Source organism: Dicentrarchus labrax, unplaced genomic scaffold (assembly GCF_905237075.1).
Source record: "Dicentrarchus labrax unplaced genomic scaffold, dlabrax2021, whole genome shotgun sequence".
Lineage (NCBI taxonomy): Eukaryota > Metazoa > Chordata > Actinopteri > Moronidae > Dicentrarchus > Dicentrarchus labrax.
Genome location: NW_026136702.1, coordinates 21,470,332 through 21,497,270, shown reverse-complemented (window position 1 = coordinate 21,497,270; position 26,939 = coordinate 21,470,332). Strand labels below are relative to the sequence as shown.

Here is a 26,939-nt window from a genome sequence, read left to right as displayed (position 1 = left end):
GTACATTTATTGAGGAAATTATTGCAGTTTAAAAGTAAAGTTATCAGTTACTTAAAATTAGATGCGTTGTCATATATTGAACCACCCAAAATATTGTGAAGTTGTTATGATAAAGAACCACCTCAAACAGCAACAACATTAAAATGCTGTTTTGCCCTTTGAACTGATCCTGGAGCTGTCGGTGGTTTGTTGTCTTGCTCAGAGACATTTTAACATTTTCCCTGCAGTCCAGCTCGCCTGAGCCTCTATAAAGTCTCACACTGACAGAATAGAGGAAAAGCTCAGGCCTGCTCTCCTCTTGACCCTGTTTCCCTGCGGGCTGTAATAGAGGGGTGTCCTCTCCATGGACCGAAGGAAACGGGGGCAGGGCTCTGTGTGCTTGTATGTGTGTGTGTGAGTCTAATATTAGCAGCAGTGTGTTTGAGTCACACGGTAGGCCCTACTTCCTGTTTTCAGTGTCCAAGTTTACTTCCCAGAGAAAGAAGGGAAGAGGGAGAGAGGGATGGCTCCCCAGGTACCCCCCTGTTGCTACTGTTGTCTTTCATTCATCTGCGGCCCTGTCCATGTACAGTATGTCACTTACAGTATAATACAGTACAATATAGTCACACAAGAAATAAGCTGCTGGTGACGAAAGCTTCTCTGCCTCTCCTGCTGCTCCTGTCAGCACCACTTAGCTCAACCCAAACTTTTCACAGCAATAGAAATGAGATAAGAAACACTATTGTATTCCTCTGTATTATTGTTGTATTACTTTAATAGAACAATAATAATAGATAATAAGATAATAGATAATAAGATAATGGATACTAAGTCACTTTTGGTGACGTTCCTCTCTTTAATTTCCGGAGACTCTTGTTGCTTTTAGCTTTGTTTCTTATTACTTCCTGTCCTGTTTTTTGTACTTGTGCAACTGTTTTTAACTGATGGGTAGAATTTTTTAGGTTTCAGGCTGTAAATCATGTAAAAAAAGGAAAGCACTCAGCAGATTACCTTCACATAGTTGGCACAGAGCTCCAAATCCTCTAGAATATTGTTATTTTTACTAATTTAAAAAAAAAATGTCATATGCAGTTGGGCAAATGTTTTTCAAATAAGTACAGTAGTTCATGAGAAAGGACAAAGTTGTATTTGTAATTTTAAGAAATCCCCTAAAACTGTCTGCATCTGTACTACAAACTAAAGGTCACACTTGTTTCTGGGCTCTTTCAACTGGACTTACATGTAATGGTCCAACATACAGAATAAGTCAGCTCTTGGGAAAGGTTTGGATTTCTATATCAGTCTCCATTCTGCTGGTTACTAAGGTGTCAGAAATTTGTATTGATTTTTCTACAGCAAATCTCTTAATCCATGTCCAGTCTTGTTCTGGCTAGAAATCCTCTTTGGTTTTCCAGCAAACTGAGAGGACCACAATCATGTTCTTTTACCAGCTCCACTTTACTTCTAGGTAGAACTTAGTATCTCCGAGAGGGATGAGAAAGCTACATTTGTCACCTGGCAAATTGGTTAATGAGAGATGACAAGTAGGATGTAGCTAAGTGATACTGTCTACCAGCCTCTGAATTTATTACATTGGGCCTCAGCAAAGTAAAGAAAGAAGAAATCAGCACATTTGAGTACTGACATACAGCACTAAGGTATAAATACTGCAAAGCTTATGTAACAAGTCTAATGAAGTTTATAAATCATAATTTGAAGTGTAGAGGTCAAGCGTCTGTGGAATGTCTGTAACATAAATCACCGGTGAGCTCCACAGGGCAGAATTATACTTAGTAAGGAGACGTCTCCCTTTCCTCACAAACAGGATGAGAGAAGAGAAAACACCCTGTCATTCCACACACACACACACACACACACACACACACACACACACACACACACACACACACACACACACACACACAATGTGTATGAACAGATAACAGCACACATGTCAGATGACAACTGATAATGCTGAATATTTTTTAGATAATGGATAATTGGTATTAGATGCTGCTTTGTATTGCACACTAAACAAGTTCCATCTTATCTGTATGTCAGTCAATGAAATTTGATGATTTGATGATGTGCACATCTGGGATGCAAGCCAGCAAAATCAGTGCATGCCAGACACTCAGCCTGCAGTTTTAAAGCCCCTTGGTTTGGTTGTGTGGTGTGTTTTGGAGTCACACTGACTGTGAATCAGTCCTCTGCTCTACTGTTTATTGCATTGTTTGACAAAAGTGTCCATAGACATCTTGCTCAATAATTGTTTAGTCTGCACAGTGGCATTCAAGGTCAGGTGTGTAACATTTAGGAAGATCTATTAGCAGACATGTAACATAATATTCATAGGTATGCTGTCATTAGTGTATAATCATTTAGAAATAAGAATTGTTGCATTTTAGTTACCTTGAGAGAATCTTTTATCCACAAACGTCGTGGACCGCCTTCTGTGGTGGCTTTCATGCTAAACATATTTCTACAGTAGCCCGGAACGGACAAACCAAAAAATGGCTCTAGATAGGGCCATTTGCATTTTCGGGTGTAGTTTCTCCCTTGCGCTTGGAGGTGGAGTCTCTGCCATATATGATGTAAATATGAATATCTTGGGATTTTGGATTGATGGTCAGATCAAAGAAGGAATACGAAGACATCACATTGGACTAAATTATAAAATGAGACAAAATGATTCATTAAATAAATCAAGAAAATAATACGCAGTCCTTTAGAAAAACAGTGTATATACAGTTATATCAGTGTGGTCCCCAACATGCAGTACACACAGTCACTGTTTTCCATCCAGTAGGAGGTTTGATACCAACCAATGCAACGTAACTTACCTGATCTCATTATTTTTTACATACCTATTCAGCAGATGCTTATTGTCAGTTATAGTAAAAGTAGGTTTTATTTGAACTTTTGTTAAATGTTAAACATCATCCAAATACAAGCAGCCACAGAAGAACTGTGCAGAAATAAAAATAGTGTAACATTAGATGATACACATATCTGACTTCCATACTGGACTTCAGTTCTTTACACTCTGATAGCACATGAGAGTGAGTGCTAAAAGGTATTGAGGTTCATCACTCTCTGACTTAAGCTGCATTTTCACTTTTATGGTCACATTACGTGCAAGAACCACTCAGACGAGCATATTTTGTCCGTAAGTGGCTTGTACTGAAAGTTCAAGATCACTACATTCACAAGTTTTCACCCCTCTAGAATTTCCCAGAGATGTCTGTTCTGTGTGTCTGAGTGTCAGTGAGTCTGTAGCTGTAAGTCTCTTTGAGGATACATGCAGCCACATGACTCCAGCTTGACTAAGGCTCATGTGATACTGTAAAAGCTTTGGGACGGCGCTCTCTTCGTCTGTCTGTGTGTGTTTGTGTGTCTCAGAGGAATGCGTCTCAGTGTGATTAGGTTAAAATGAAGCTCATTAAGCTTCGGTTGACAACATGTGACGTTAATAATTGAATCTTTGAATAAACCTCTGTCGGGGATAGAAAGGAGTAAAAATCCTGAGAGGTGCCTGAACCAATGCTCAGACACCTCCTTTCCTGGGGCACTAGATGACCTTGTTGCTATGGATACCATCTAAATAACAAAGCAAACAGCACAAACAAACAGAATATCCACACTACCTTGACTAGAGGCAGGACCCCTCTCTCCAAGGCTTTGCTTCACCTCAGCTGATAAACATGCAGATGCAGTTGAATTGCAACAGCGCTAACATGAATAAATGCAGCATGTCATTAACCTGCTTCCATTGTGTGGTCTGACAGAAAGTACTGACACAGCTCTGCATCAAACACGTCCTCATGTGTGTTACCATGTGCGCACAGTGAATTTGACAAAAAAGTGTGTCGAATTAGAATTGCTTACTGCATATGATGGAAGCTGTTAAGTGTGTGACCATGATTTTGTCACACATACTGATCCTAAGGACAAAAAGAGACTCTCTGTGCTATAACTGATTCAGGCTAGGGTTAAATCACGTCTTCCTGTTGGTATTTTATGAGTAATCAGCTGTTGTCAGTTAGTAAATGTACCAGTTAGAGTGTGATGCGGTGTGTTCGAGGCCGTTGGTGCAGGGCCGCGTGTACTCTGCAGTGGGCTGTTTATAAAGGCCAAACAGCCCTAATATAAATCTTTAAGAAGAGCTAATGGTCGACTAATGCTTCAGGTATGTTTTGAGTTGGTGCTGGAGGAAGGACAATAACATACTCTATGTGTGTGCTGTGTATGTGTGTGTGTGTGTGAAAGATAACCCAGAGACACATTGTTTTTTTGAACATGGCAACACATTCAAGCAGATCAGAGTGTACAAGAGAACAGGCAAAATACCAAGAAAAGGCCATGATATAGGCTTGTGTGTGTGTGTGTGTGTGTGTGTGTGTGTGTGTGTGTGTGTGTGTGTGTTAGTATATGTACATGTGTGGGGCGGTGTGTTTATGATACTGTTAAGAGAGGAAAGCCAAGTTATGGTGTAAATATTAACACTGATGCATCTTCTGTGAGTTTATGTTATCTTACACACGTGTGTGTGTGTGTGTGTGTGTGTGTGTGTGTGTGTGTGTGTGTGTGTGTGTGTGTGTAACTGTACATAGTAGAAGCAGATGGATGTGTGGGCGGCCTCTTCCACTCTCTTCCACTCATGCTGAGAGTGAAAGAGCAATAAAGATGAGTATTATGACAGTATTATACCGGAGATTAGCGTATAAAGTGCAGTTATCATTTTCCTGCTCTGTTCATACAGATTCTCCATTCAGCACTATGGGAGTGGCAGTGAAAGTGGTTTATTGTCCACAAAAACACTTGTACAACCATTTCCAACGTACTGTAATGTGCAGTGAGAATGTGTGTGATATGGTGAATTTGAAATTTAAAATAATAATGAAAGAAAAAATCTAATATAAAACAATATCAGTTGCATCATGGAGTGTGTATGATTTGATTTTGCTATGCAATTCAATATGCTACAGATAGATTTTATTTCTTTGGTTCTTCCAAACTATTTACAGAGGAGGAATTGTATTGGTCACATCTCCAACTAATAAGGCCTCTACTCTAAATTTGTATAGATACAGTGGATTTTACAGATGCAGAATACATCGCAGTTTCATCCCAAACTGTATCCGATGTACACTTTTCTAATTGGGCCGATTGCATCTTGAACTTTTATTCCGGTGCACCGATGTGAACCTCTGAATCTTAGCATCCCTTCTCTCTTTCCTCAGTCTCCCTCTCCCCTGTGTCCTCCTCCCTCAAATATGACATAAACCCTGCTATGAGTCAGTTAGAGGTTAATGCACATGTTTCTCTTCGTCTCTCTCTTATCTTCTTCCAAGCAATGATCTCTATCTCCATCTGTGAGAAACCACGAGGAAACACTTAACTGTCGCTTTTTGCACAGTTGCATATTTGAGCTCACGTATATAGTACATGCAAATATTGGCAGAGAGGACCTCAGAGGCATGTGCATACTGTAGGACTGAGTTGTTGTGTGCCACATTTCTATGACAGATAAATCCTTTGGATTATCTAACTGGCTGGGTTGCAAATTGGGGTTGGATTCTCAGTTCTTTCTTAGTTCATCTTTGAAATTTAAAGGCATGGCGTGAAAAAATAAAGAGGGGTAGGTCTATGAGGGGCTGAGGGGGAATAAGCAAGTAGCAAACTGTGTTGGTCATACTTGCATTGTGCAATAGGACAAATAAATTATCTATATAGACTTTTTTCACAGCAGCCATTTTGACCTGAAAACCACAGATGTTACCAATGATACTAATTGGTTCCATCGTCAGAGTCAGGGTGCTGCTATTGTGCATGTTGGCTCACTGGAAAGGCTCTGCTACACTAAATGGAACTGAACCTTAATTAGTATCCATGGTAATACCTGCGTTTACCCTACTATTTCATGTCAAATTGGCTGCTGTGAAAGAGGTCTATTGGCTATGGGCTGAATCTATGGATCCTTTTGACCTACTTAAGTTACCAAAATGTGTGCCTTTTATATGTCTGCCTCATCAGCAGAATGCCCCTAAAGCAAAAGCAACCATAGTGGCTGCTGCTTGTCTAACAGTTGATGTCCACCAGAGTTACGATTATTTTTAATGTTAATTTAAAATCACTCCAATGTTCCCTCTAAAAAAAATTTGCTGAATCAAAATAGAGCATTTGGGATATAAAAAAAGGTGGTGGGTTGTTAATGGGATTTCAAAAATCCCCAGATATCTCTCTCTCTCTCTCTCTCTCTCTCTCTCTCTCTCTCTCTCTCTCTCTCTCTCTGTCTCTGTCTCTGTCTCTCTCTGTGTACCAGTGAGTGGCTATAGCTGCTAATGACTAGCCCTGAGAGAAGAACATTTTGATTGGACTTGGACTTGGATTATTTCCTTCTTTAATGTATTCCAGTCTCTTGTTACACTCAGAAACAGAAACTCTAAATGTCTCAGTATTACTTTAGAAAGCTCTGCTCAGTTCTTCTAGTATACTGAAGGCCAGAGCGTGAAACCAAGACAACCAGAAAAGTAAGGATGCCTTCAGTTGTCCCATCAGGACACCCATCATGGAGCTTTTGCACTAATAATGAAAGTGAAACCGTTTCCATTGTTACAAACTGAACCATCCTTGTCATCCATTTGATGTGGGTACACTTTTGAAAAACATATCCTCAAAGCTCATACAGCATTTTTTTAAGTGTCAAAAAGAAGACATGAATGTGATGAAAAATAAGAAACAAAAACATGTTTCCAATAACTTTTTATTGCTTTATTTTTCTGTGTTTTGTCATATTTTTCAACTTTCTCCCTCCAGAAGAGGAGATTGTTTATGTCACCTGGCTGCAGGAGGCAAAGAAAGGTTTTGATCCAAAAGAGCAGGAAATCTGTACAAAAGTCATTTTAAACTGGAAGTGAGCCTTATTTATCCTTGTGGGGGTTCTCTTCTAAATGGTTTGTTGCTCTTAAATTGATATGTTTTGCCATACATAGAAAATAATAAATATGAGTGCTAAAAAGTAGATTATGTGTGCTTAACGTCTTAGAGTGTGTGTGTGTGTGTGTGTGTGTGTGTGTGTGTGTGTGTGTGTGTGTGTGTGTGGGGGCAGTCACCATAGCTGGCCTGTTCACAAGGCTGCTGCATCACTTATTCAGCAGGGACAAATTAGGCATAGACAGCCACGGCTAAACAGGAGGACAGGCAGGAGTGGCTGCGGACAGGAGGCCGTGTGTGCGTGCGTGCGTGCGTGCGTGTGTAGCTGGTTTATTTGAAGTAAATCCAGTGCATTAGCAGCAGGAGTGAGTCCAGCTGTATAAAGTTATTCTTCAGCACATGAGTGTGTGTGTGTGTGTGTGTGTGTGTGTGTGTGTGTGTGTGTGTGTGTGTGTGTGTGTGTGTGTGTGTGTGTGTGTGTGTGTGTGTGTGTGTGTGTGTGTGTGTGTGTGTGTGTGTGTGTGTGTGTCAGCATGCTTGCTGTGTCATATCTGCTGTAGGTGTATTTATTTATTTATTTATTTGTGTCCATTTGTACATTGACTGGAACAAATTGACTGGAACACATAGATTCCAGAAGTTATTCATTTCATTTCATCCATGTGGGGCAGTGCACTCTGCAGTTTGCTCTCTCTGTGCTCCTGTACTTCCATTCTAGTGAGGACCAATTGGACAGTTTTCCTAGTCTTCACTTCTTCGAATGGTTAAGCGTCCTCACATCAAAATCTGTTCATTAGTCCTGGTAAATAGTAATGTCGCCTGTGTATTTCAGTGAGGGTCCTCTTAAGTGTAGCAGTTCAAACGTGTGTGTGCGTGTGCGTGTGCGTGTCTGTGTCTGTGAAGGGTCTGCAATGTGTCAGTCGACAGAGGCCGTGTGCTCTCTGTCACTGAGAAGAGATAAAACACAATGTCCTCCCTGTCTGCCATCTCTCTCTCTCTCTCTCTCTCTCTCTCTCTCTCTCTCTCTCTCTCTCTCTCTCTTTCAGTCATTCTCACTGTGATTTTCTCTCTTGCCATTTTGATTATCTTCTTGACTTTGTCCCCTCTACTGCCGCAAAACCTTTCACAGATTTTGGATTTCAGATGATTGAATCTGTAGAAACACACATGAAGCGTCTTTCTCTTCATCCTCTTTTTGGAACGATGAGAATGGATTTTGACAGGACAGGTCGCAGCAGGTCAAAGCTGTCCGTTTTTGCCACTTTCATGTTTCAGTTTAGCCAAACACACAATGCTGTATCTGTTGCAGTACTGGCTCTTTCATTCCAGTATGGGTATGGATGTTTGTAAGAAAAAACATCAGAACATCTTATTACTTTACTTTAAACTACTTTAAACTGGCCTTTATATGAGAAAGAAGTCTTATAAAAAAGTCTGTCTGTATGTGTATAGTGTATAGTGTATAGTGTAGTCTGCAGTGAATCTGAGCCAGGAGTTCAACACTGTCATGTGCTTTCACTTCAACCTGAGCAGACGGTATGTTTGTGTGTGTGTGTGTGTGTGTGTGTGTGTGTGTGTAGTGTGTGTGTGACAGAGCTGGCAGGTGTGGACAGGAGTCATTACTTTGTGAAGGACCTTTACTTTTGGGCCAGTCGGAATCACAAGGAGCTGTCACAACACACACACACACACACACACACACACACACACACACACACACACACACACACACCGACACAGACATATACATAGGTAAACCTATATTTGACACACTCACAGTTTGACTTCCTATCAATTAACCTGAATTGACACAGTTCAGTTTTGCATTGCAGTCTCTCACAAACTGTGAGATATGTATACTGAGTATAAATGTGTGCTCTGTGTGGGGGGGATGAATGCTTTTTATCTGGTCACATGCTGTAGTAGGCATTGACTTGATTGTTATTTATGACGATCTGTATGTGAATAATAACATGATTTAAAAATTGGGTGAAATTATTGTTTACTTGCATTTATTATAATGACTGTTATTGTCAATTTAAGTACAATAAATTTGTTTTTTCCACAAAGATGAATGTATAATTGTGATGAATAATCATGGCATTTCAGGATTGAACAGAATGACTGATAATGTTAGAGCTGCATGATTATGACCAACACACACACACACACACACACACACACACACACACACGCGCACACACACACACACACACACGCTTCAGTTGCATTAGGGCGGATGGAGGGAAACCTGCTCAATTGAGTTAAAGCCTGCAATTTAATTTGCCTGTGTGTGTGTGTGCCTGTGTATGTATTTTCCACATAAATGAGCGTACAGTTTTGGATGTTCTCAAGAAAGGTAAATAAATTAAATTTGACTCCCTAAATATGCAACGCAGTATGCACACAATTTTGCACACACACACACACACACACACACACACACACACACACACACACACACACACACACACACACAAGTACTCGCAGTTTACCACATGATGTTTGAGGCCACGAACCTGAAAATCTGAAATCTGTGGAAACGTATTAGTAGCTGACATGCAGTTTTTTTCCTGCTTGTTTAGTCTTTAGTTATTATTATGTGATATTACAGCTGTGGATATCCTGGCCCAGTTTAACAAGCAAATAGGGATAAATAAGGTCATGTAAGCATTGTGTACTGCTGTGGTGCTGAAAATTCAGGTGTTGTTGAGCGAATGGTGTGGAATAGTTTGGTTGGACTGTAATCGCACCTTTGTATTCAAAGATGGTACAACGTGTATGGATTCATAGAAAATCTCCTGAACATCCCAACATTATGCTTTTGTTTGCTACCTAATATAAAATCCAATTCCAAATTGCCTTTGGAAATCTGATATCGGAGCCCTGATCGGAACCAAAAACCTTCCTAGTGGATCTAAAAAAAAAAATCCCTTGGATGTACAATTATTATTATTATTTTTTTTTTACAGTCTTTCGGTTGTCACAAAGGTCAGTATTCACATATGGGTGTCAACCGCTGCAGTTTCTCATGTTTAGTTTAGCCAAAAAGTAGTAAGAGAGCCCGCCTTGCTGTCAGTTTTTCCCAGTGGACGAACGACAACTGTGGTACTGTAAATTATAAACTACAATCAGGGTGGCTGTATCTCAGAGGTAGAGCAGGTCCTCCACTAATCTGATGATGGGTCGTTCATTCCCCTGGCTCCTCCAGTGCCCTTGGGCAAGATACTAAGTCCCAGATTGCTCCTGAAGGCTGTGCCACTGGTGTGCCTGAATGAACATTAGCATTAGATTCTGTTTCTCATGAGCAGTTGGACCGCAGCCTGTGCTATCTGTATATGAAGCGAGTGAAAGAAAGCACTAATGCACATGTGTAAAGTAAAAGAAAACCTTTTTGACAGATGGCCAAGTCAGCAACTTTACAACACAGTATCCATGGTTTTACAGTTCAAATGCAGGAAGTGGTGTGCCCTTTTATGTATTGAGGGCAGAAGGTAAGGGTGTGGAGGTCGGGCTGTGGATGGGGTCAGTCATCATTTCCTGAACACAACCATACCTTAGCTGCCTGCCACGACAGATGATAGATGAATTAAAAAAAATGTTTGCATTTGACGTAAAGAAAGGTGGTTATTCAACAGTATGCAGGCTTTTGCAGAATTGGCCAGTAGCAGCGTTCTTGTCTGGTTGATAGTTGCTTTAAAACAACTGATAGAATCCTTATCAACGATTGATTTGTTCAGTGAAGAATGATAAAGTGATAAAGACAAAGAAAGACCTATCAGTAATAATCATTTACTATCAAACTGTGCTGCGTGTATACATGCTCCACATATGTTTTTACAGTGCTGGATTCACACACATCTTCCTCCTTCCTCCACTGATAAAGAGCATGCATCGCTCCTGTGTGGCCTTCCTATGACCTTTGACTTTCGTGTGCATACAGCCTTCAGCTCTCAGATAAACAGGGACGAGGAGTAACTAGTGCAATGCATCTGCCAAGAGAATTAACACACACCAACAGCAGCCGTGGACATACACGCACATACGCACTAAAGGGCCTTTTCCTTCCTCCGCCGACTCTATATTTAGTGACATCTGCACCTGTGAGTCTGAGCACGCTCAGTAAGCAGCTGATGAATGGAGAGGAAGTGGTGTGTATGTGGATGTGTGTTGGGGTCAGTGGTTTATTAGTAACTGAAAATGCAGTGTTACTATAATTTCTTTTCATTAATGCTATTGAATGAAACAAGCAAACATCCTAGGAATTGTCAACCATATCCTGTACAAGATCCAAGTGCCCAAAGCAATGCCTTAAAATATATATTTGTGTCTATTTATTTGTATCATATATTAAGGCTTGGCCTGCCTACAGTAGTTTAACAGGTACGTTTCGACCAGTCACTGTTGCTTCTCAGATTGATGTGTTAGATTTTTCTTGATTTTGCGGAAAACAAACATAACTGTATTTCACAGAAGTGTTCAGGTTTTTGGGTATTATTCCGGTTTTAGGAGCATTCTATTGACATACAGCGCATTTGGAATATGTGTCTCATTGGGGGGGCTTTACTGCAGGTTGCGACAGCTCTCTACGCACAGAGACTTGGATATCAACAGGTTGTTTGATATGTGCAAAGAAGGTTGAACAAATGAAACAGGAGGTTGAACAGTGGTTGATGCAAAGAGGCAAAATGACCCAAGCAGCTCCAGCGATTCCTCTTTTACCACAGGACCAACATGACTGCAGTTTGACAAAGAGGGAAAGAGTGGGAAATGGACGGAAATTCCTCTGTAGGAAGTACATTATGTCATTAACAGTTAATTGGAGTATGCAGTGTTGCATGTAAACAGGACTATTAGGTGAATATTCATTTTCCATTGCCATGTAAACAGCAGAGTAGCAATATTGGTTTTTTTTGGAATAAGGGCATAAACTGAATATTTTGGGTATGGAAATGCAGTTATTGTAAACAAGACATTTGAAGACATCGCCCTGAAATTGGACTAAACAAATAAACAAAAACTCAAAATAACTAACAATGAAAACAGTTAAAATCCTACTTAATCTTGCAACCTAACGCTAACACAGATTAGGAACCACTGACCAATATTGTCATTGATTCATGTTCTGGCTTTTTCTCAGTTTTTTTTTTTCTTGAAAAACACTCAGATATTTGAAAATAAGTTGTTTGGTTTAAAACCATTTTCACTCCACAAGCTCCCACAAGGGTTTGAAGATGCAAAATAGCTCTGATCAGTGCAGTTCTTGAAAATGCAAAACGAGTGCTGGTTATGCCCAACAAGTAGTCAAAAAAACTACAGATGGAGTATTGTGCTGTATATCGTATTTTTTATGCAATTTTTTGTATGTAAAAATGTACATACAAAACAAAAATAATGACCACTAGCCAGTTATGTATGCTTCTGTATACTCTGCACTCCTTCAGTAATAATCACATTGTCATCACTTCCTTTTATTCAGCCTAATTTCAGTGTGTATTGATGCAGAAACACAACTACCTTCACCAATGCAGTTGTTGATACACCCACCACTTCTTCTCTCTGTATCTGACAGAAAGACAGCGTTATCCCTTTATTTGATTGACGCTGGTAACCAGAACAGCCCAAACGTCAGTGGTGTTGAAGTCATTTCTCTTGTTTTTAATATGTAAAATCCTGGCAACAGAAACTCTGCCAGATTCATGGTAATATTCTGCCACCCTCATCTGTCCATCTGCCACAACGACTTCCTTCCTTCCGCTCCTTCTGGACGAACATGCAGATGGATGAGAATAATTATCCTGTTAAACCTCAAAATGCTCTCAGTGTACTGTCCCGCTTCATAATGAAGGTCCATTAAGACCAAAAAAAGGTGCCGTTCCTGGAACAAGCAAACACTGGAAATGAAAAGAGAGTGTGTTAACAAACAACGCCCTCCTCCCCCCCCCTTGCACTTTCACATTGGAACGAGCCAACAAACTTTCTCTGTCCTCCCCCTCATCCATCTCTCTCTCTGCTTTCCATCTCCTATTGTATACATTACTGAACCCACGCCTGTTCGCCTTCACTGCACCAAGTCTTCACTTAGTTCTGGTGTGTGTGTGTGTGTGTGTGTGTGTGTGTGTGTGTGTGTGTGTGTGTGTGTGTGTGTGTGTGTGTGTGTGTGTGTGTGTGTGTGTGTGTGTGTGTGTGTGTGTGTGTGTGTGTGTGTGTGTGTGTGTGTGTTTCACTGTTAATGTGTGTGTGTGTGTGTGTGTGCAAAGGGGGATTATGGACACTGTGGGTGGTGCAAGCTGCTGGTAGAAACTCTGTGAGCCCCCAGCCCATGCCCACTTGCTTTCATGGGACGAGCTCAAATGCACATAGGCTTTCTCTCTCTCTCTCTCTCTCTCTCTCACCCTCACTCACTCACTCACTCACTCACTCACTCATTCACACACACACACACACACACACACTTATTATTCTGTACATACAAACACACGTGAGACACTCAATAGATTGCAGAGCACTCCAAGAGCTTCTCTCTGGCCTAAACACATAAACGACGTGTGTGTGCGTGTGTGCGTGCGTGCGTGCGTGCGTGCGTGCGTGCGTGCGTGCGTGCGTGCGTGCGTGCGTGCGTGCGTGCGAGGTGTATATGGGACGTGTGGGTGTGTGACAGGATATGTGTCAACCTCTAGTTCGCTGTAAGTCACTCTTTTCTCTAACTTTCTTCTACATGTTACCACATCATTACCGCTGTGTTGCAAGTGATACTGTGAGATTATGGCCAGACAGGATGTTACGTTCACACAGTCTCCCACAGGTTGGAAACACGTTTGTGGTGGTGGTGAGTGGGTGGGTGGCTTAAGAATATTTTTTTTCCAACAACAGTTTACAGCACATTATGGAAAATCAGTGCAGAATTACATCAAATAATCATGTTGATATTGATGAGGCTGACGTCAGAGTGGCTTTCTTTATTGTCTGTGAATGAACTCTTGATTAAAAACAAAGCAATTTTATGCAATTCTGTCGAACGATTGATTGGCTGATTGACAAAATAACTGGCAGTTTAATCGACAGTGAAAGTGCTTGCAGTCCAAGCTGGTTGCAGTGTGTGGTAATGGTGGCTCAGTGGTAGTGTTGGTTTGATGGTCTTTTACTGTAAAACATGTTATGACTTGATTTCCTTTCAGTTGTACATTGTAAGAAGTGGTGATTTCAGCCCGTCTGTCCTTTCCAGCCTCTTTTCCCCCCAAACAATGTAGTTCTTTCATTGGTCTAAAAACATTTGCCATCAGAAAAACATGATGCATTTTCTGCTTGATGGAAGTTCTGAGTATCTCACACTTAGATAGAAAACCTACTGTAAGCCTGCTGTGGTTGTTGAGTACCAGCAGAAGGATCATTTATCTTGGTTAAAATTACATGGTGTTAGTACTTCCTGTACATTGTGCTCATATTTTGTACTCAACTCTCTCTTCTTGTCTCTTTTTTCTTCCACTTTCTCCTTCCCCTTGTCCCTTTTTACCCTCCCTCTGTCCTCCCTTGTCCTCTGCTATGTCTGCAGATTGACCTGGAGCCAGAGGGGAAGGTGTATGTTGTTATTGACCTATCAGGATCTTCCAGTGAAGGTAAGAATTCAATGTGATATCTGTGATGCTTTTTTTGTTGTTCTTTGTTTCTGTTAATAACACAGAAGAGCTGTTGTGTAATCGTTCCAGTACAGTCTAAAGCGATAATCTCTGCCTTTTCTATGCGTCCATGGCTGTCATGTTATTTGTCTGGATTATCCGCTGAGCACTATTAAGTGGCAGCAGGAATATATCCTTGTGATTGTGGCTGTCACAGCTAATTTTACGAGTTCCTCTTATTTTTACTGAAAACTTCCATTTCAATGAGCAGTGCGTGACTCGCTGAGGACCCGCAGCTTGCACGCCTGTGGTGTCCACACAGAGAGCATTGTTGCTACAGCGCTGCTGCTGCCAGCCCAATCTTTCTACATTGAGTCTGCTTTTAATAAATATAATACAATAAATACAGGCTGATGAGTAAGCTGATGAATCTTTGAAGACTGGGCAGAGATGGGGTGCTGAATGGGTACGCATACCAGCAGTGTGAAAGTACCGAAGGCAGAGAGAGAGAGAATTGTATTTAAAAAGAGAGCAGCAAGTCGAGGCTAGTGCTGCAGGTGCGTCGTTGTGCTATTGGACAGATGTGACCAGCTGTTCAACAGAACCAGAACCAGAACAGCTGGTGTCACGATTGACAGCCCCATTTTATTACTTCAGAGTGAGCCGTTTACTTGTTCCTAACAAACCCTGGGAGCACAAATTGTAGTGAAGGTAGTATCTGTGTTAAGTATTCCGGTTTTCCCTCCAGGGAGTAAATGGTGTAACTACACTTAAAAAGGCATGTCAACGTACTATCAAATGAAGAGCCCTCTCATGACTGTATATAAGTGGACCTTTTAACGTGTCTGAACAGGCTTAAAGAGAGGCCTGTACATATGATTGCAGTTAGACCTGCTCTACAAAATGTTAATGTCATGTTTACAGCCTTTCTGCAGTGTAAATGATGGGCGAGACTATGACAGTAAGAGCTGTTTCCGGTTGAAGGAAAATGAGCTAAAGAGAATTATAAACCAGTTCTAATGAGTTTAATGGGTTTTTTCTTTTGTGGGTTTTCAGTCAAATTACTTGGAAGGAAATTATGTATCTTGGCTAATCAACCACATTCATATTGATCTACATTACAGCCATGCTAATGTTGCTTTAAATCATTTATACATTATGGTAATTTGTTATTGTTGTGCTTTTAGTGGGAATTTTTACGAGAAGGAAATATGTAATAATAACAATAGATCAGTGCCTCTCAAGTAACCCACAATTTGGGTATTTCCTGCTTTCTCTGTAACACATAAAATACATGACAATACATACATTTACTAGGGTTGACCACAAAAAGTCAATAATTTGAATCATCAGTCAAGAAGAACCTGCGTGGTCCTGCATGTGCTTGTTTGTTGATTCTCTGCACCTTTGTTTTTTAGCTGCGTCATTGACAGAACAACAGCTTGGCAGGCTGTAAACTTTACAAACCAAGTCTTACAATGACCACAAACCATAGAACTAACTGTGACAGAACCAGAGAAGAGTGATAGTTGATATGTTATATTGTCAGTGAAGTCGGCTAAAACACTTTGGAACCAAGCAGTGGTACAACGTCCTCTGCCGTCCACTGTGCTGTCAGCAGCCCGGCAGGAGAGACGAACTGTGGTGCACTGGGACGTACACTTTCTCTGAAATTGGATGGTGAAGAAAGGTATTAAAACCTGAGGTAGCCTAAAACACGAGACTCATGTAGCCCATGTGTTTCCACTGCATAAACTGCTGATAAAGGAGTTTAGTGTGGCACTGACCTTAAAAAAAAATGCACTAATCTTGGTATTGAACAGCCAAATCCAAGTCTGGTTCAGCCAATGAATTTACACATAAACTCCTACATATATTTTCTGAATACAGTAATTACATTCACCCACATACTGTATACAATATATCAGGTACATGAGACAGCTGTTCTCTCTCTGATGGCTGATGTCTCTTTGATGTGCTGTGTGTCCTGTGGATGTGTGTGTTGTCTAAAAAGCTTGTGGTTACTCAGTAAAAGCTTTGTAAAAGTAAGTAATTCCTTATGTGTTGAGTAACACTTCCCTGCTGCCTCTTCCTCTTTCTCAATCTTTACATCTGTTTCAAGTCAGTTACTCTCAAATTCATTTTACAAACAGTGTGTTGCTCATACTCTCTGATATACTGAATTAAAGTAGTGCTGTATTGATCTTTTAAGAATAACCTTTGCTTTCTAGTTGTGAAGTAGGACTTCTTAACCTGTGTGTGTCACACTGTAAGTCTTGAGTCAGTCTGTCACCATGTGCAGTCAACAGCATTACATCAGGAAATAGAATGGCACAGTTTTTCTGTGTGTTTGTGTGTATTACTCCTAGACTGTAATGAGAGACATGATGTCATGCAGCAAGTGCCACCAGTTATAGTTTAATGGTGACACAGAGTTCAGTGTTGGACTCTTTTAGATCACCGCATTATTTATAACGCAAGACGTGTTACGGTGAGAGAGTGGCTCAAGCTATAATCTTGTCCTGGAAGTTGCTTTATGTTCTCTGTAAATCCAAAATGTTACATTTAAAAAGGATGTGGAGGTTAATCTGTAGTGACGCACTGCTTGGTTAAGCTCAGAGAAAAACAGCCTTAATGGTTACAAGAAACCAACCACTGATGCTTAGAGATGTGACACAAACTGCAGTTTGCATTGCATGGATGATTGCACTGATGATGATGTTGCCAGGAAACATTATCATAAGATATGTTTTTTTATAATTCAAATTCAAATAAACAATGTAATAACAGAACTTGTAGAGTTATACACTGTTTAAATAGTTTTGCACACCATACTCCTTTATGCATACTGCATATAGTGTATATGTTTTCATTATAGTTTTTATATTCTCTTATATCTTTATTATCTTTTTATTTTTATTGTATTATTCTTTGATTGTATTTTTACACTTCTCTACTGTTCTATTACACTACATTCCCCTTTGCTGCTGTTTCAAACTTGAATTTCTCCTACAGGGGATCAATAAAGGAACATCTTATCTTATACATGTCATCCCTGCACCACCTATCTATGTCTGCTGTATGCTACATATTAAAAAGTTTAAACTGTTAGCAGTATCGTTTATGTCTTACTTCATGGCAGTGTGAAAGGTGAGAGGGGAGACGCAGACACACAAAATAGCTGTGTCACTGTGTGTGTAATACTTGGTCAGGGTGTCTGTGGGGATTTTAAAAAGTCTACAGGTTTTCATTTTTTGGGGGGGGATCAATTAAGTTACTTATAAAGTTGCCTTTTTAAGTCTTGCTTTTAAATGTGTTTTGGGGAAAAATTGTATTGACCATGATGTAACAACTATAAAACAAAACCAACATTAAAAAAAAAAAATACTAACCTTCCTTCATATCCTTGATAATGGTCTTAAAAAATCTTAAATTGAACCTGTTGATACCTGCAGAAACCCTGTTGGTGTGAGTCAGGTTTGTAGAGGTTGGGTAAGGGTGGAAATGTGAAGGAAAGCATGAACACACAAACACTCACAGAGAGGGCCCAGAGGGATCACCTGTCAGGCATTTCCAAGGAACATGGAGAGAGAGGGGGGGGGGGGTAGTGAAATGCTCCAGGTCCTTCACAAGAAAACTGTCGGTGTCTCACCAACTAACCAAGGTTCAGGTTGTGTCAATACCATACAAACCTTTATGCCTCTGTCAAAAGAATCAAATACTGTGCACAGCTTTTATCCTTTATGTAGTCATGTAAAGACCAATGACGATTCTTCTCCATCTACATATACAGGCTCTGTACATACGTTTTGAATCTACTGCTGAAGGCACTGATAAATGGTTAATGCATCGTTTAAATGCCCTTTTTTTCTTTTCTAACCAAAAATATATATACAAAATCCCACATTGTTTATGACAAATAACCGTTAATGGCAGCCTAAATCGGTTGAAAATAAAGGTAGCTTCTGTTTTAAACATAATTTGGTTGGCAGATACAATAAGATAAGCAGAATCTGAATCCGCATTCATAAAATCTAAATGATTTCTGGTAAAAGTGATATCTGGGAACAGAAGCTCTACATTTGTGACTTGTAATCGATAAGAGATCCTTAAATTAACAAATTCAATCTTGGTAATTTGGCACTCGATTGATCAGGAACATGCAGAATACATTACCACATGTTTTTACTTGTGTGTGTGTGTGTGTGTGTGTGTGTGTGTGTGTGTGTGTGTGCGTGCACCAGGTTGCGTATTAGAGAGACATGACAGAATGGAGGAAGAGAAAGACAGAGAGGGAGTTAACCAGAGGTCAAAGGGGGGGAGAGAGAGATAAATTGATTAGTAAAGTGGAGTGTTCTCTAATGGACCAGTTACATCATCGAAAAAGAGAGAGAGGGTGAGAGAGAGATAGTTCAGTGACAAAGAGGTGTCATTAGGACAAGGACTTTTCTTGTATAAATGTATTCTTTATTCTTTCATTATATTTCTGTTGCTCTTTCTATCTGCAGTGACATACAATATATTTATATACGTGTGTGTGTGTGTGTGTGTGTGTGTGTGCGCGCGAGCAAGCGACTGAAATTGCAGTCATTACTTAAATGTGTTTGCATAGCAGAGAACACATGGTTGAACTGTCAGACCTGAGAGCTGCAATCAACCTATTAGCTTTCACACACACACACACACACACACACACACACACACACACACACACACACACACACACACACACACACACACACACGCCCCGCTGTCACTAGGACAAGATGATAAGCCGCTGCCTGTTGCTAAAAGCAGGTGAAATATTTATCTGTTTTTCTGGCTCTGTTGTTATCAGCTAGGATAGGAGAGTGTTATAATGAAGCTTTCTAAGAAAAATCTTTTATATAGAACACTTATTCCTGGTTAAATTCAAGGACTCAAGGATAATTACAAGGACTAAGCTAAGTGCATAGAAGATGGACATAACTTTAAAATATAGAGCAACACCAGCAGTGTGGTAAAGAGGTAGAGAAGCTCCATAATAATAAAAGCATTAAGAATGAATGAACATGCAGGTGAAATGCATTTGCTTTCTGTTACAACAGAAACACACTGTTTGCATTCATTGTCAACACACCTTAAACCTCAATCATTTTTTAATGTCAAATTTACATGGGGAGTACTACTCATCCATTCTTTTTATTAAAATCTGTTGGATGGCTTGGCATTACATTTGATACAGCGATTCGTGGTCCCTTCAGGATCAATTGTGATGACTTTGGTGATCCCTTAACTTATCATCCAGCGCCATCAGGTCAAAATCAGATATTGTCCAATACTACAAAACTAATGACATTGTGATTTTTATTTAGTGCTAGTTTACAAATGGTAACACACTTACTCACTAAGCTGAAAGCACTGCTGCACCTACATTGATTGGTCAGGCATAGTTGCTGGTTTAGGTGTTGAGGAAGATAGCGTATACTTGATGTTTTGACAGGCTCCTTCAGGTTATCCTCAGTGTTGTCATGTTGAAATGTTGGACCAGTCACAGATTAGTGTAAGTTCCTGAATGGTTAGAACTGAAAATCAGCAGTAAGCTTCTGGGAAACGTAACTTCATGAATGTCATTTATTCATTCTTTTAACAACAGGCATCTGCATTTTTCCACTGTTAGACAAGCGTTTTCTTAGATTTCAATTCAGCATTGTGCAAGTATCTGGTTTGGTGGCAGACAAGTTAAAGTGCTTGGAGTAGTGGGCAAAGGGATCTACCAGGTGAGCTACTTCAGGATTCAGTTGGACAAGGCAACGCTTGTTTTAGATTTAAACGAAAACTTATGCCACGTGCCTTATTCATTTTAGAAAGCAACAATCCAGCACGTGTTAACTATAATCTCTGTACCAATGAGTACCGGTATCAGTTGACTCTCCCATTGCTATCCACCATCTGTCTGTCCAACACTCTGGACTCTTCTATGAAGTCCGCCATGTTGAACTGCCGTGTTTCTACAGTAGCCCAGAATGAACAAACCAAACACTGGCTCTAGTTTGGGCTCGCAATTTCACCTCTAGATGCCTAAACCCAAAACACTGTTTACACTCCTGTAAGACTTTAAGTATAGTTGGTGCTCATACAGTAGGTGCACTGCCCATGGCTCATTGTAGTCCCTGTCACTGTTACAACATCGAGCTACTTAAATCTTTACTTTAACTTTCTGGGTTGTGATAAGGACATCACAGAGGACCAGCATACCTATCACAGACCCCAACCCTGAACCCTTCCCAGTGGACGACGCTAAGTCTAACACCGTTGCTAGGCAGCAGCCGTCAGTTGCTAGGCGATGGTGATGGCGTATGGCAAAGGGGCTGAAAGAGTAAGAGTGAAGACTGGCAGAACATGACGGGGAGAAAGGAATGTACAATGAGTCCTTGAGGCTTATCAGAAGAGAAGCTATAAATGTAAAGTTTGTCCTGAGGCTGGCGCTAGAGGAAAGGTTGTAAAGTGTTTAAAATAAGAAGAGTTCATCCTTCGGGGATCATTAATATGTTAAGTAAGGTTAATGTTAGTCTGTCAATTTGATTATTATGTTTCTTGTGTAAAAAGTTGTTGTTTCGAACTGACAGAAGTGTTCAAGGAAAGGCCAGATTCATCCTTCAGAGAACCTATCCACAGCAAATCAATCCAGCTAGTGCTTTTTGAAGTTGCTCTAGACAGATTGATAGATGTAGAAACTACTTGACAATCTAACTGACAGACATTCTTATGCACCCTAGCTGCCTGTGGGGTAAAAACATAAAATTTAATAAATATTGTATGATAAAACCTATGACTACTCATGGATTAACTAAGGATGTGGCAGGTAATTCACCCGTTGGCACTGAAACATTTCTACTTTCTTACATGATCTGAGGTAGTGAAGACGGAATGAAGAGAGGAGACAGATGGTGTTGGATGATGTTCTCATACCACAGCTACTGAGGAAAAAGGATTTTGTGAAGCTCAGTTGCACAGTGGGTTGATGATGGCAAACATGGCTAGCAGAGTTATAGGCCTGATGCCCACTCAGGGTCGGTCATATCCAAAATGAAAATCACTTATGTCACCAGACTGGATTTGGAAATTGTTAATTTTTTTGTGGGTAATGCTGAGGGAAGAGTTAGATTGCTCCGTAAAATGCACTTAATATCTGGTGAATCTCATTATCCATATTAAATGTAGTGCTGGGAGCTATTTTAATGCACATTTATTGTCCCAACAATATACTTTATCGAGATATTACTGATGTTTAAAGTTTGCATCTATAAAAGACATTGAATCTGCACAAAACCTGCCACAGCATAAGATTATAAATACTTATAATGGCATTATTTTATATTAAAGCACACACAAAAAAAGAACTCACTGTAAAAAAAAATGGTAGGTGAGAAAATGTTGTTTTGTAATTTGGATTAACTGATTCTTCAACTTTTTATTATCTTTGAATAACATTTCTTCAATGTGTATGTGCTCTTATTTTTGAAAACTCTTAACAAGTTGTGAATCTGATGATTCTCTACCTACCTACCTCGTTATTCTTCCCAATTAACATTACTGCACACACACACATTTCTTTTTGTTTGTGTGTGTGTGTGTGTGTGTGTGTGTGTGTGTGTGTGATTAAAACAGGGTTTGACAGTGATTTAATTCTCTGCTGTTCCAATGGGACAAACCCTGTGTAATTAAACAAAACAAGACATAAAGAGCAGTGAAGACAGGGACAGACGCTGTGACTGACAGTGAGAAAAAGATAAGGTGTACAACCTCATCCTCAATCACACAATGTCAGCCCCATCTAGTGGCTACATGGTGTGAGTGCAGATTTTGAAGAACACAGACACCAAATCTTGCATGTGTTGCTCATTTATCTCACTGATGATTCTTCAACTCCCCGTACGTAAAAAGACAGCGGGAAGCCTGCAGTATCGTGCATTTAAAGATTAAATAAATATGCATGAGCTTATCAAGGACTGTTTCAAAGAAGCCACACACTAACAACATCACATTACAGTACATACATTTGCTACTGCCCTCTTACTTTTCTGTTACTCCGTATACAAATGTGTATAACATCACTTTTTTTTGTATTTTGCTTGTGTGTACGTGCAGCTGCGCCGTGCTCCACCGAGAATGAGGAGCGTGTGTTTCGGCAGCGGATGCGTCCTAGGAAGCGCCAGGGTGCCGTCCGTCGGAGGGTCCACCAGGTCAATGGACACAAGTTCATGGCCACCTACCTGAGACAGCCCACCTACTGCTCCCACTGTAGGGACTTCATCTGGTGAGGACACACACCCTTACCATAATGAATATGTGTGCACACACTCAAAAACACATATAAAAACACAGTGAAATTCCCTTTTTTATTACTTTAAAATCAGATTTTCCACTTTCAGCAGATGTATGTGAAAATATCCTTCTTGTGTCAAACTGCACATACCTCATTCTGCATAGAGAAGTTCAAACATCCAACTGTAGGAACAATAATTCTCATTTATTTGCCATACAGATGCTTAACAAAATATTTAAAAGGGTCCTGACAATGGTCCATGTCCATGATGAAGACTTCAGACAGAGAGTATTGCGGCAGTGAAGTCCAACTAAAGCCGAGTCTAAATAATTTTTGTTTGTAACCAGCAAACAGCAAACAGTAAACATGCACTCAGTAAGGAAAAACTGATTTCCTACTGCCTGTTCTATGACTGCAGCCCAAAAGCCCTGAATAACAAAAAGAAAGGAAGAAACACTCAAACATGCTTAAAAAGTGCTACGGTTGGTTTAAAATGCCTGTAAACACATGTGTTACAGTAACGGATTTTGCAGTGTAACATAAACATGTTCTGATTTCCTGCCTTAACCTGATTCCTCCCACTAACCTGCTGTCTTGTTTACATGTAAACACAGTGGATGCTGTGAAGTGTGGAGTAATAAACAAAGCCAGCTGTGTTTGTTTCCATCCCAACAAACTGTGTTTAGCGGCACTCACATGGAAACCATGTGGCCTTGGTGCTCTGCTTGCTTTCAGCCCGGCTCGGAGAGAACGTTTGATGTGTAATCAGAATCACAAGGAAATCGTGTTTGAAAGAGTCCTCCAGTGCTCAGGGTTTCTGAGGTGAATCAGCAAAAATACTGCACCATGCAGAAGAACAAAGTTGTAATGGGGGCCAGCTAGTATTTACTGCAGTAACCACTGCAAAATGTACCATTTCAGAGGAAAAATGCCTAAAACATTCTTGGCAGTATAGCAGTACAATAGTTGTACTTAAAATGTAGCTAACAATGCTGAAGAACATCCAATCAGAGGCACAAAGGATTGATCATCAGGCTGGGGATTGGACAAGAATTTATAACTTATAACCACCTGTATATCTCTTCTAATAACAACATCCTCCTGTTCTCAGTAGTCCACAAGAGAGGCGCTGAAAGGCTTTATACATACAGTATGTATTGATTATATATTAACAACACGTATTCTGTCTCTCTCTGACCTTCAGGGGCGTCTTAGGAAAGCAGGGCTACCAGTGTCAAGGTAGGCTGGTGTTTTATTAGAACCATGTCTTTACATTCCTGTAGTCCAGCATGTCTTAATCTTAATTTATGGTTGTAAGATTATCAACTTGAGGCACTTATTGCCTTGTATATGTGTTTCTTATGCCCGTGTGTGTGTTCCTCCTGCAGTGTGCACCTGTGTTGTCCACAAGCGCTGTCATGAGCTGATCATTACCAAGTGTGCAGGGATGAAGAAGCAGGAGGACACAGTTGGAGAGGTACTGATCTCCAGCTACAGGCTGGTCCTATAAGACACAGCACAGTGTGTAGGATCTACTGGCATCTAGTGGGGAAGTTGCAGATTGGTTGTTAAAAAAGGTTAAAGGGACATGGATGAGCCGTCCAGGTGGTCGGTGTTCCCTGTATATATTTAGCAAAGGACCTTCTCATTCCAATTCTTGCCCCTCATTTCTCATTTCATGTCCTTTGTCATCTATCAACTATCAATAATGTTAAATTACTAAAATAAGGAACTTTGACAGTAGTGGTAGAGAGCAACATTCACATTGCCTCATGTTTCAGACCTCCAGACACTCGCAGGTTTGTCTCACTGTCGTTTTGTGCCTCCTACAGCCAGTCGGTTCTCAGAGGTTCAGTGTCAATGTGCCGCACAAGTTCAGCATCCACAACTTCAAAGTTCTCACCTTCTGCGACCACTGTGGGTCCCTGCTCTGGGGTCTGCTACGACAGGGACTCCAGTGTAAAGGTACGGACGGACACACTGTGTTAGCTTGACTCTGCTCAGGTCTTTATCATACCTGTGGACCTGTGGCCTGGACAAAATAAAAAGGCTAAATCTCTGTTTTCCTGTGTGTGTATGTCTCAGTGTGTAAAGTGAATGTACACAGACGCTGTGAAAGTAACGTAGCTCCTAACTGTGGCGTGGACGCCAGAGGAATCGCTAAAGTCCTCTCTGACCTCGGAGTCACACCAGACAAGATCTTTAACAGCGCCCAGAGACGGAAAAAGGTGGGAGTCATCCACAAGATTCAGAACAAGTCAACTGGCTATTGCTTAGAGGCATTTGATTATAGCATTTATAATTGAAAGCATTTCAAGGTCCAGTGTGTAGGATGTAGTGGCATGCTATAAATATTACATTTCTGCCAATAGATTCTCCTAAATGTTACACACAGGAACCTTTAAACAGACTTTTGCCAATTCTACTTTACAAACTCTAGTGATAAAGATGTTGAGACAGGTGTTTTGTCTTTAAACAGCTTCCACAGGGTCAGGACCCCCAGCCGCCGTTATCAGGGACGCCTAAGGCAGAAGACGATCGCTCAAAGTCCGCCCCCACCTCACCATGTGACCAAGGTAGCAGAAGTTCTCACCATCTCACATAAACTCTAACCTGCATGAAACCGAACCACATGAGCAAACACGCCAGAACTCATCCTATTTTAACTTCTGTCCAGATGCGAAGGAGCTGGAGAACATCCGGAAGGTTCTGTCGTTTGACCACCGCGGGGAGGAGCACAAAACACAACCCCTCTCCTCCGCCTCGTCTGTTTCTACGGTAACGGGAGACAGTCAGGAAGGTGTTGAAGGAGGAGGAGGTGATGATGGGGGCAGCGTCGGAGTGGAGGTTAAAGGAAACCGGGAGAACGGGGAGGTCAAAGGTCACGTCGCTCCTGAAATAAAGAGGATGAACCTGCAAGACTTTTTGTTCATCAAAGTTCTGGGGAAAGGAAGCTTCGGAAAGGTGAGCGTGCAACTGCTTTTATTTTTGTATAAATCTCATCCCTCTTTCATTCCTCTTCTCCTTCACTCTGCTACCTGGCACTATGTGAGTAAACAGGAATAAATAGGCCCAATGAGAGACGGAGAGGGAGAAAAGAAAGACATGGGAGCAAGGAGAGCGTTGTGGAAGATATTATATAGATATTTAGCGCCATATTTGTGGTTCTGACTGCGTTTCCGACTGTTGCCTGTCATGTGACCAGGTGATGCTGGCGGAGCTGAAAGGCACCGATGAGGTTTACGCAGTCAAAGTGCTGAAGAAAGACGTGATCCTGCAGGATGACGATGTGGACTGCACTCTGACTGAGAAACGGATCCTGGCCCTGGCCAGAAAACACCCCTACCTGACACAGCTCTTCTGCTGCTTCCAGACTAAAGTAGGAACAGACACACAGACACACAGACACACACACACACACACACACGTACACTTACATTTATATGCAGACATATTGTACACCTCTAGGGGGAAGCATTGGACAACATTCGAGTCCGTAGCCTTCAGTTGTTGTACTGACAGGTCTCACATATTTCAAAAAATCCAGAGAGAAAGAGGAGAAAGTGAAGCACTTTTGAAAAGCATACTCTTAAAACTATCTGACTTTAATTTGACCTTTTAATTTAAAACTTATACCTGGGATTGAGTCTCATGAGAAATCTGAAGGGTCACCCTGATTAAACGGATACATTTTTTTTTTTAAATACCTTACAGTCTAACCTCCTCACGCCTCTAAATGTCTTCAAATGAAATAATATGTGAAGGAAAAATCCCTTAGAGGTTGACCTGGTCACACCTGATGTTCACTCTAAAGCCATATGCTGTAGACTAGTAGACATTTCTTCAATTCAAAGGGTCTAAAGCCAAAAAGCCTGGGAACTACTGGTCTAAAATGCAATTAAAAAAAATAACAACATTCAATTTAATAAATAAATAAGTGCTTTTTGAACTGATACATTAAGCCTGAAGTCTCATCATTAAGCACATAATGCACATGCGTTCAAACTTAAAGTAAAATTACAGCAGAACTGGAAGATATCAGGTCACTTTGGCACATTATAGGTCAAATATCCCATTAGTTGTGGCATGCAAAGGGT

The 26,939-nt window shown here is 40.6% G+C and overlaps 1 protein-coding gene across 1 annotated transcript in view; it reads left to right on the top strand.

Moving 5' to 3' along the window:
* LOC127352172 (protein kinase C epsilon type) overlaps nucleotides 1-26,939 on the top strand; it is a 75,581-nt gene that overhangs the window by 11,854 nt on the left and 36,788 nt on the right. Inside the window, exons 2-10 of the mRNA XM_051380358.1 lie at nucleotides 14,471-14,534; nucleotides 22,665-22,833; nucleotides 24,047-24,081; nucleotides 24,231-24,319; nucleotides 24,675-24,807; nucleotides 24,928-25,070; nucleotides 25,322-25,418; nucleotides 25,520-25,806; nucleotides 26,048-26,221. Of these exons, the coding sequence (XP_051236318.1) occupies nucleotides 14,471-14,534; nucleotides 22,665-22,833; nucleotides 24,047-24,081; nucleotides 24,231-24,319; nucleotides 24,675-24,807; nucleotides 24,928-25,070; nucleotides 25,322-25,418; nucleotides 25,520-25,806; nucleotides 26,048-26,221 (1,191 nt within the window). The remainder of the gene's footprint in view (nucleotides 1-14,470; nucleotides 14,535-22,664; nucleotides 22,834-24,046; nucleotides 24,082-24,230; nucleotides 24,320-24,674; nucleotides 24,808-24,927; nucleotides 25,071-25,321; nucleotides 25,419-25,519; nucleotides 25,807-26,047; nucleotides 26,222-26,939) is intronic.